Here is a 12,303-nt window from a genome sequence, read left to right on the forward strand (position 1 = left end):
TCTCTATATATATATATATATATATATATATATATATATATATATATATATATATATATATATATATATATATATATATATATATATAGAGGTTTAGGTTATTTTGTTTTCACTATTTATTGTATGCATGTATGATTGATTCTCGACCAATCATTTAGTTATTTTAAGAAAGCAATTAATGCATATTAAATGCTGAGGATGTAATTAATATCCATTATATATTCAACATGTAATATGCATTAATTACTTTCTTAAAATAACTAAAATTATTGGTTCAGAATCAATCATACATGCACACAATAGATAGTGAAAACAAAATAACATAACCCTATATATATATATATATATATATATATATATATATATATATATATATATATATATATATATATATATATATAATTTAAATCCATCGATAAATAACTTTAGAAAAAAATATATCAATTTTGTTAACATTACTTTGTTTATTCTATTTTAATTCGGTTAACTTTTTTTAAACCAAAAATTAGTATGAACGGATTAAAGTTGTGGACGAAAAGATAGCTGACCAAATGAATAGTTTCTTGAATTAACAATGCATCGACTAGTTTTTTGAAAGGAAATAAGTCAATAATCAAAATGATAAAATACACAATACGAAATACATTAAAAATAAATTCTAAAATAAAAACAATGAGAACTAAATCCTGGCATTCACACTCAACCAAGAATCAAGACCGACATCAATGCAACCAAACTGAATATAGCAGCCGCAAACGGGGAGACGGCAGGCGAAGAACTTTCCACCGGAATATTACTGGTACTTCCGGCGACAGTGGGAGGAGCAAGGGTGGTTCCAAAAGGCGTGGCGGTGGGTGAATCGCCTGTTACAGCTGATGGGGCGGCAGAGGGGCTCCCGACACCGGCGGCACCGGTGACATCGACAGTTAGCTTCATGCCAACACTGCAATGCCCGACAACACCACAGATGAAGTAGTGGGATCCGGTGGTGTTTAGGGTGATGGTGGTGGTGCCGGAATTGTAAGACATGATGGAATTGCCGACATTGCAGGTGGTGTAGTCGTCGGAGCTCACTTCATCCACCGTATGGCTACTATCATAGTTGAACACTAAGTCAAAAACATAAAGAAATTATTAGTTATAGGGTAGAATGTCAGTTGACATGATGTTAGATAAATTTGTTCGGTTTACTTTTATATGGAGATGAGATGACAATTTGAATAAATATAATAACTAGAAAAAAAATGAGATCCGATGATGATTTATTCCTACCATGATAAAGTCATAAAACCATTTTTTTCTATCTATAAATCAATATGAAATGTGTTTTTTTTTTAACCGGCAAATAAAGGGTAACCCGACCCGATGGATCAGGAATGCATGGCGGGCCACCACTCACCACCAAAAATCCCCCAAATGTGCTCAGCCAAGAGTAGAACTCTTGACCCCACCCACTGAGGCCTATAACCCATGATGCATCACAACCAGCTAGGCTGGTGATCACTTGCAATATGAAATGCGTTTTAATAACTAGTTTTCACCATATGATTATGTCAATCTCTTTTGACATGAAATACATAATGTAGGGGCAAAATGGAAACAAAGACCAACACCAAGTATATGATCATAGGTTAATATCCTAGTACTTAGAGGTAAAAAATTGTTGAAAAAAACAAAAACGAGATAAAATTCAAGAAGTTTGGTAAGAATGTGATTAACTCATATCATTGATGTCTATGATTTTTTTATTGTAAGGATAAAAATGAAACAAAATCTTACAAAGACTATCTCCCACAAGGAACGTTTTGTCACTAGTCCAAGCAGTGTAATCAACACTTAACGCCCAACCGCCTGAGTCTCCAACTGTATAAACTTTTGCGGAAGTGAATGTAATACAACTCAATATTGCCATCAAACTCACCATCTTGATGACATATGTTGCCATTTTGTGTGTGTGTATGTGTGTGTTTTGAGAATGTGATTTTTTTGAATGACTTTTGTGAGAATGTGATTAATGGAAGTGAGATGGGGTATGAGTTATATAAGGCGTAAAAATGGAATGATTTGGAATTTGTGGAGTGAGTGAGATGTTTGGTACTTTGGTTTGGTTTGGGTTGGTTCACTCACTATGTCACTATGTGGGTTGGTACCTATAGAAAAAGTTTGACACTTGTAAAGGTACAAAGTTTCATAGGGTACAAGAAAAATATTACTTCTATAAAAAATCAATCAATTTTGATTGTTGATAACAAATTAAATATAGATAGTTTTGGATTCGTTGAAACTTATTGGGTTTTATAATGTAAACAACCGATAAGAATTTATGTATATGAGTTTATATGTTTACATATAAGTAATATAAAAAAGATCATTTAATTAGTTAAGTGAATCCGATAATCAGATTCATTGAAGTAAATTTTACATTATCTTTTCCAAACATATTATATGTTGTGTTAGTTAATTTAAAAAAAAAATAGTTAATTTGTGATCTCTAATATCATATCAACCATCAATTATGTGTGTTGAAATAGTTTTCCTCATAGGTTGTAGGAGGGTTGCTTGGTTTGGAATTCATACCAACTTCTCTTGCTTCTAAAATCAATGTACCTATAGATTTTGTTGTTTAAAATTTTGATAAAATTATTTTTGTAAAAGGATTGTTTCTCAATGCATTAACGTTTTTCTTTTCGAATTTAATATCAAACGGAGTAAATTATATAAATCGTCCCTTGTAAAGATGTCAAAAATCATGTTTCGTCATTATTTTCAAAAAGTTAATTTGGACCGTCCATATATAAATTTTTTTACTTGGATCGTCCATGTTGACATAAAATAACTATTTTGCCCTCAATAATTTCTTTTTTCAATTTTATTTTATTTTGTCTATCATTTTCAGATTAAAAAACAATATCCAACCCACCCTCTCCTCCCATTCCCTTTCCCCGTCAACTTCGTCTCCCTCAATCTCACCCTATCCACTTCCTCTCCATCAATACGACAACCTCTATCTCTTATATTTCTCTTTCAAGTAGTTTCCGACGACCTGGACCTCTTTAACCACCGTCATTGTTGTTGTCGTTGGACCCCTCCAACCATCATCGACATTGCTTCAGTAGGTCATAGGTAGATCTGGTAAGATCATGAAACACTCCATCATCTGGTTCTGATCTGTTTCGTCGCAGCCCACCAGTGAATTCAGCCTTACTTGAGACACTCGACGCCAGAATTAGATTTGCAAGTTTCTAATGCATCACCAATGCTCATCTCCTCCTCCATATCTGTCGTCGTCTGCTTTCAGTTTAAGAACTCTAAATCCTTTGTTGATTTCGCATTAAAAATTACCATGCCCTGATTCTTCCTTCCTGATTTTCCATGATTATTCTTTCCTGGTAAGGCTACTTCCTTATTTTACTAATCCTTTGTAGGTGGGTTTTCCGATGGAGGCTGTTAGGGGTGATGATGATGCTGGTGGAGATAGCAAATACTTGTTTCTTTGTGCAAGGTGTTGACTGTGACATCCCCAAAATTTTGGCCAGAAAAGACCGATTTCATTTATGCTTTTTAAAACATTTTCAGAGTAAATCCGTTTGATTTTAAAAGAGATGCGGAATTTGTTCCCAAAAACAAAACATGATAAAATAGATATTTATCAAAACATTTCATGATTTCATTTCATAATCAAAAGTCGGGATGTCATGTTCCGATACAGATCATAAAGCATAAACGATTACATTACAAGTCATTCAACAAATATATACATATGCAGACTTGTAAACAAAAACAACTTGATGATTCGCCCATCTTAAGCTTTTGCGCCACTTCCTGTAATACAATTAAACTGAGTGGGTCAGGCTTGGGAGCCTGTTGAGCATATAGGGTTTTCAAACCCACAATAATTATATTTAATTTCAACAATCAACAATAAACCCGATTACCCATTCCCGTTATCCTCACCTTACGTTCCTAAAAATAATGTCTATTATAAGGAACTTATTTCAGGATTTTCATCGGGACGGACATTACTGCAGAGGGGCTTCCTCAACAATAAATGCCCTAAAGGCAACCATGTGGGGGATAGAGTACACCGGTGAACACGTCGTTCACAACACCTACAGGTAATGAGCCTGCTAGTGTTCCACAGGACAGTCTAGAATAGTCCGTGGTTGTCATCCATACTCTGCTGAATGACTAGAATAACACCAATAACACCGAGGCCTCTCATCTGTTTATTTCACACCAATTGTCTACCCATGTTCTACCCAACATATTAGTAGATAAAAATATACCTTTTTATACATTGTTTAAAAACCTGTATAACATGCTTTAATCAAAACATCTTCCACAAAACAGATGAGGCATACACACATAACACGTATTTCGTAGAGAATATATATTCACACATATAACCACAAAATATATACACGTAGCACGTATTTTATAATAAATACTTCATAATATTGCGTTGGAGAGAAAATAACTACACACTCACATCCCGTATTCTTAAATACGTTTAACGATTACTTGTATAATATCGCATATTGAAAAGGGACTATACACTCACTTGATCAGAAGATGATCGGGCAGCACTACGGCTTGCAGAAGTAGTATACTTCGATAGATCTGGAAGATCTTCACCAAAATCGAACTCCTCGCGGGCAGAGCTTCGGCTCGGGAATAACGCTCTTCGGGATCCTCGGGGCTCGGGAATGATACTGGGGCTTCGGGATATGATTGGCACGCAAATCGAGGAAAAACTTAGAGAGAGGGAAGAGTTTGAACAAGAGAAAATGGCTGATTTCGAGTTCTATTTATAGGCTGAGGGTCTGGGATTACGCGGGGCGTAATCTCAAATTACGTAGGGCGTACTCAGTACGCGGGGCGTACTCGGTTACGCGGGGCGTACTTTGACGTCACTGCATGCGTCGACTGGTGGCACTCGAGTATTGGTCAGACAAGTTGCATCCGACTAAGTACGCGGGGCGTACTCAAATTACGCGGGGCGTAATTGACTCGTCGAACTTCTAAATTGCGTAACTTTCGCATACGAGCTCCGTTTTCGACGTTCTTTATATCCACGCGAAGGTCAGACCATACTCTACAACTTTCATTTAGACTCCGTCGGCTAATTTTGACTTTATTTTTTATTATTTATTTTTAGAAGGCCGGGACAGAAAAACTTCGTTATAAATTCATAACTTCTTCGTCTGACGTCCGTTCTCGCCTAACTTTTCATCGTTTTGCTACTAACAACGAGATCTTCGATTCTCATTTAGATTGTTTCGGCTAAAAACCGCTCGATCTCAAATCGAGTATTCGGGTTGCATGCTGCTAAGTCGAAACTTAGAAAAATCATAACTTCCTCATACGAAGTCAGATTTGGGCGTTCCTTTTATGCACGCTCTCGGTTAACGAAATCTACAACTTTCGTTTAGATCGCTAAGGCTAAATATCGCTCTATCTTAAATTCATATTTTACGTCACTCGACGTCGTGCCGGTTCTGTCGCGAAACTTCGACAGGTCATAACTTCTTCGTTATAACTCGGATTTTGGCATTCCTTATATCTCCGGAATCCTTGTTTCAACCACTACAACTTTATGCAAAGATATCGGGCTTATCTCACACTTTAATTTTGACGCTTATTTTATTCTTAATTCATTAAATTATAATAATTAAAAAAATAAACACATAAATCACATAATTCACATAATTCACAAATAATACATTTTTATTATTTCAAATTGGGGTTACAAAGGTTAACATAGACTATTACATTGCTAAAAATGGCAAGCCCAGAAAGACGGGCGTTACAATTCTCTCCACCTTAGAATGATTCCGTCCCCGGAATCACACACCAGCAAACAAATGCGGATAGCGACTCATCATGTCACTCTCCGTCTCCCAGGTGAGATTCGACCCATTCGCGTGTTTCCATCGGACAAGCACTAACTCAACCATCTTACGTCGCAATTTCTTAGTCTTTCGGTCAACAATTGCCTCTGGTTCCTCAATCAACATTTTGTTGTCATCGATCCTCAACTCCGAAAGTGGAATTATGTCGGGAACTTCTCCCATGAACTTCCTCAAGTAACACACATGAAAAGTGTTATGAATTCCATTCAGTTCTTCTGGTAGTTCGAGCTTGTAAGCTTGGTTCCCAATCCTCTGAAGAACTTTAAACGGTCCAATAAACCTTGGACTTAACTTTCCCCTTTTACCAAATCTTATAAGTCCCTTCCACGACGAGACTTTAAGCAAAACCGAATCTCCAACTTCAAAAGTCATCGGTCTTCGCTTTTTGTCAGCGTAACTCTTTTGACGATCCTGAGCTGCCAACATTCTTTCCCTAATTATTTTCAACTTTTCAGCCGTTTGATGGACTATCTCCGGTCCCATAAACTGCTTTTCCCCAGCCTCAAGCCAACAAGACGGCGTACGACACTTCTTTCCATACAATGCTTGATAAGGTGCCATCTTTATGCTCGAGTGAAAACTATTATTATAGGAAAATTCTACCAAAGGTAAATGTTCATCCCAATTACCTAGGAATTCCAAGGTACACGCTCTCAGCATATCTTCAAGTGTTTGTATCGTTCTTTCGCTCTGACCATCAGTCTGTGGATGGTAAGCTGTACTTAAACACAACTTGGTACCCAATTCCTCTTGTAGACTTTTCCAAAATCGTGAGGTGAAACGACTATCACGATCCGACACAATCGTTAGCGGAACACCGTGAAGCCTCACAATTTCCTTCACGTAAGAATTCGCAAGCTTTTCCATAGACCATTTCTCGTTGGCTGCTATGAAATGCGCACTCTTAGTGAATCGATCAACGACCACCCAAATCATATCGTTACCACTTTTTGTTCTGGGCAGTTTAGTGACGAAATCCATAGCAATGTCTTCCCACTTACCCATAGGCACAGGTAATGGTTCTAAACTCCCGTATGGTTTCTGATGTTGTGCCTTGACTCTTGCACAAGTCACACACTCGGCCACATACTTCGCGATGTCGAGCTTCATCGTCGGCCACCAATAATAGGGTTTCAGGTCCCTATACATTTTTGTGCTACCGGGATGAATCGAGTACATGGTTTTGTGAGCTTCTTCCATCAGAAGATCTCTGACTCCTCCTGTCTTAGGTATCCAAATCCGATCTTGGAACACCTTCAGTCCGTGACTATTTACACCGAACACCAACGTTTTGCCCAAACGTTCCTCCTTTCGGTCATTCTTCTCAGAAGCTTCGCCTTGAGCTTTCTTGATACTTTCCAAAATAGTCGAGAAAAATTCAATTCTCAACACTCTTGGCCTTCTCCTTTCAAGATTGACTTTCCGACTGAGAGCATCAGCAACAATATTGGCCTTACCGAGGTGGTAAAGTATCTCACAGTCGTAGTCCTTAAGTAATTCCAGCCAGCGTCGTTGCCTCATATTCAATTCTTTCTGACAAAAAAGATATTGGAGACTCTTATGATCAGTGAAAAGTTTGCACTTCGTGCCATAGAGGTAATGCCTCCATATTTTCAGTGCGAAAACTACCGCTGCCAACTCCAAATCATGAGTCGGGTAGTTCTTTTCATGCTCTTTCAATTGTCGGGACGCATATGCGATCACCTTATCTCTTTGGGTTAAAACACAACCCAATCCAACTCCAGACGCATCGCTATAAACAACAAAGTCTTCAACCCCATCGGGTAGAGAAAGTATCGGTGCCTCGCATAGTTTCTTCTTTAGTCTCTCGAATGCTTCTTTATGCTTATCACTCCAAGCATAAGTAGCTCCTTTGTGGGTCAAAGTTGTTAATGGACTAGCGATCGAAGAAAAGCCTTGGATAAATCTTCGGTAATATCCGGCTAATCCTAAAAAGCTTCGGATCTCCGTGGGACTTTTCGGTTGTTCCTACTTCATCACAGCTTCGATCTTCGCTGGATCAACCATTATCCCTTCTTGGTTGACCACGTGACCCAAGAATTGGACTTCATGAATCCAGAAATCACATTTGGAGAACTTCGCATACAACTTCTCCTTCTTCAAGACTTCCAACACTTCTCGCAAGTGTCTGCCATGCTGCTCTTGGCTTTTCGAATAAATCAGAATGTCATCAATGAACACTATCACAGATTTATCAAGGAACGGATTACAAACCCTGTTCATTAAATCCATGAATGCTGCTGGAGCATTGGTCAGTCCAAACGACATAACCAAAAACTCATAGTGTCCATATCGCGTTCTGAATGCAGTCTTCTCTATATCTTGATCTCTTACCTTTAACTGATGATATCCTGACCTTAGGTCGATCTTTGAAAAATAACTTGAACCTTGAAGTTTATCGAATAGGTCATCAATCCTTGGCAACGGATATCTATTCTTTATTGTTGCCTTATTCAGCTCTCGGTAATCAATGCACATCCTCATGCTTCCATCTTTCTTCTTTACGAATAACACCGGAGCTCCCCAGGGTGATGAACTAGGTCTTATGAAACCCTTGTCCAATAACTCCTGAAGTTGCATCATTAGCTCCTTCATCTCCGTCGGTGCTAATCGATAAGGTGCTTTTGCAATTGGCGTTGTTCCGGGCAACAAGTCAATACGAAATTCTACTTGTCGATCGGGCGGTAATCCAGGAAGATCTTCGGGAAATACTTCCGGATAATCACACACAACAGGAATATTTTGCATCACCTTCTTTTCCTTCTTAGCATCGATCACGAATGCTAAGTATGATGTACACCCCTTGGTCAAACATTTTCTGGCTTTCATTAGAGAAATGATTCCAGAATTTACTCTGCGTTTATCTCCGTACACCATAAACGATTCCTTCCCAGGCGGATTCACTTTCACTATTTTCTTCTTGCATAAAATTTCGGCATCATTGGCGCTAAGCCAATCCATTCCCAAAACGATGTCGAAACCGTTAAGTTCGATAGGCAATAATTCCTCGTGGAACTTATTCCCATTCAAGTCAATTAAGATGTTTTTCATGCGATAGCTAACAGGTACAAACTTTCCACTAGCAACTTCGACTAATAAAGCATTATCTAGTCTATCAACATGCAAAGCTAGTTTTCTACCAAATTCATGCGATATAAAGGAGTAGTTGGCTCCAGAATCAAATAAAATTTGGGCAGGCAATTTGTTAACGAGAAAGGTACCTGAAGCGACATCAGCTTCATCTTTAGCAACTTCCAGTGTCATCTAGAATGCTCTCGCCTTTGGCTTTGGCGGAATGTTGGGTCTTGCTGCTTCCTTCTTTTTCGGACAATCCCTTGAGATGTGCCCCTCCTCACCAAAACCATAACAAACATTTTTGGTGAAGGTGCAGTCATTGGCATAATGCCCTAGCTTTCCACATTTGAAGCATGTGGTTTCCCCGCCACACTTCCCATGATGCTTCTTCTTGCACTTGTCGCACCATTTCGCCTCTACCTTTCCTCCACTTCCTCTCGAACTAGACTTCGAGAATTTACTTTTCTTGCTGGACCCTGAAAATCTATCGATTTTCCTCTTTTCACCAACCTCTAACCTTTCCAGACCTTTTTCCCTGATCTGGGTCTCAACATTTCTAGCAGCCCAGATGGCGGCTTTCAATGTGGTTGCTTGCTTAACCATTGGACCATAGTTCGCTGGTAGTCCAAGGGCAAACTTGTTGACCTTAGAGAGTTCTGTAGGCACCAAATATGGGATAAACTTCATCTTTTCTGTGAAACTTGCAGCGTATTCAGTAACGCTCAATTTCCCTTTCTTCAGATTCTGAAACTCATTACTGATTTCCAGAAGGTCCTGCTCGGAGCAGTATTGCAGTTTTAGTTGTTCCACAAAGTCTTCCCAAGACATTTTGCTTGCTTCTCCCTTGGGCATAGAGTCAGCTAACAGCTTCCACCAACTCAACACGCCAGATTTTAGCAGAGGGATCGCAAGAGCGGTCTTCTGCCTGTTGCTGCATTCGCAACTTTCAAACATAGTCTCCATTTCGGAGACCCAGTCCATAACTTGCACCGGCGTCGGGCTTCCGGATAGACATGGTGGTTTGGATGCCATGAAATCCTTATACTTGCACCCACGACCATCATTTCCTCCATACTGGTTATTGCGTCTAACCACTGGTTGTTCGTCTTGACCAATGATCCCACTAAAGTTTTCTCCTTCAGACTGCCCTCCATTCTCCTCGGGCTCTTCCGCTTGAATTGACGGTTCTTCACGATTCTGCCTAAGCAGACGTCTTGTTTCTTCCATCTGACGATCCAACATCATTTGAATCATCATTTGTACACCAGCCATTGTTATCGGCTCAGGTACATCAGCTACAACAGGTACTTGTTGAATTACAGGCGGTTGATTCCTGTTTTCATCAGCATTTCCAACTCCGCTTCTTGTTCTCACCATTTTTGATCTACACACCGAATAATTTCACCTTATTACTCCAAACGATTACATGCTAGTTCTAATATCGTATACATACGCTTAGAATCCTAAACACATAAACCTTCAGATCCGGTTGGCAACAAACCGTAGATCCGAACAAACAATATCATATATGGCAACATATAACATTTAGCACATAAAAGCATTTTAGGCAACTTTCCTAAAATAAACTAGTGCTCGTGTCTAAAATTTATCAGACACACATCTCACAATCTCCACTTAGCATACTAAGTTTAAGTCTAGAAATCCTACAAATTCCTAGTTCGCTTAAACTAATGCTCTGATACCAACTGTGACATCCCCAAAATCTCGGCCAGAAAAGACCGATTTCATTTATGCTTTTTAAAACATTTTCAGAGTAAATCCGTTTGATTTTAAAAGAGATGCGAAATTTGTTCCCAAAAACAAAACATGATAAAATAGATATTTATCAAAACATTTCATGATTTCATTTCATAATCAAAAGTCGGGATGTCATGTTCCGATACAGATCATAAAGCATAAACGATTACATTACAAGTCATTCAACAAATATATACATATGCAGACTTGTAAACAAAAACAACTTGATGATTCGCCCATCGTAAGCTTTTGCGCCACTTCCTGTAATACAATTAAACTGAGTGGGTCAGGCTTGGGAGCCTGGTGAGCATATAGGGTTTTCAAACCCACAATAATTATATTTAATTTCAACAATCAACAATAAACCCGATTACCCATTCCCGTTATCCTCACCTTACGTTCCTAAAAATAATGTCTATTATAAGGAACTTATTTCAGGATTTTCATCGGGACGGACATTACTGCAGAGGGGCTTCCTCAACAATAAGTGCCCTAAAGGCAACCATGTGGGGGATAGAGTACACCGGTGAACACGTCGTTCACAACACCTACAGGTAATGAGCCTGCTAGTGTTCCACATGACAGTCTAGAATAGTCTGTGGTCGTCATCCATACTCTGCTGAATGACTAGAATAACACCAATAACACCGAGGCCTCTCATCTGTTTATTTCACACCAATTGTCTACCCATGTTCTACCCAACATATTAGTAGATAAAAATATACATTTTTATACATTGTTTAAAAACCTGTATAGCATGCTTTAATCAAAACATATTCCACATAACAGATGAGGCATACACACATAACACGTATTTCGTAGAGAATATATATTCACACATATAACCACAAAATATATACACGTAACACGTATTTTATAATAAATACTTCATAATATTGCGTTGGAGAGAAAATAACTACACACTCACATCCTGTATTCTTAAATACGTTTAACGATTACTTGTATAATATCGCGTATTGAAAAGGGACTATACACTTACTTGATCAGAAGATGATCGGGCAGCACTACGGCTTGCAGAAGTAGTATACTTCGATAGATCTGGAAGATCTTCACCAAAATCGAACTCCTCGCGGGCAGAGCTTCGGCTCGGGAATAACGCTCTTCGGGATCCTCGGGGCTCGGGAATGATACCGGGGCTTCGGGATATGATTGGCACACAAATCGAGGCAAAACTTAGAGAGAGGGAAGAGTTTGAACAAGAGAAAATGGCTGATTTCGAGTTCTATTTATAGGCTGAGGGTCTGGGATTACGCGGGGCGTAATCTCAAATTACGCAGGGCGTACTCGGTTACGCGGGGCGTACTTTGACGTCACTGCATGCGTCGACTGGTGGCACTCGAGTATTGGTCAGACAAGTTGCATCCGACTGAGTACGCGGGGAGTACTCAAATTACGCGGGGCGTAATTGACTCGTCGAACTTCTAAATTGCGTAACTTTCGCATACGAGCTCCGTTTTCGACGTTCTTTATATCCACGCGAAGGTCAGACCATACTCTACAACTTTCATTTAGACTC

General features: G+C 38.9%; 1 protein-coding gene across 1 annotated transcript; it reads right to left on the minus strand.

Moving 5' to 3' along the window:
• Window positions 1–544: 544 nt before the first annotated feature.
• On the minus strand, window positions 545–2,006 carry LOC145057448 (stellacyanin-like). The gene is made up of 2 exons (XM_079005293.1): window positions 1,780–2,006; window positions 545–1,109 (listed from the first exon to the last, which is right to left on the minus strand). The coding sequence occupies exons 1-2, from the start codon at window positions 1,943–1,945 to the stop codon at window positions 700–702; spliced, it is 576 nt and encodes a 191-aa protein (XP_078861419.1). The 5' UTR covers window positions 1,946–2,006; the 3' UTR covers window positions 545–699.
• Between the last annotated feature and the right edge of the window lie 10,297 nt (window positions 2,007–12,303).

This window comes from Lactuca serriola, chromosome 6 (assembly GCF_051521515.1).
Source record: "Lactuca serriola cultivar US96UC23 chromosome 6, Lser_US96UC23_V15, whole genome shotgun sequence".
Lineage (NCBI taxonomy): Eukaryota > Viridiplantae > Streptophyta > Magnoliopsida > Asterales > Asteraceae > Lactuca > Lactuca serriola.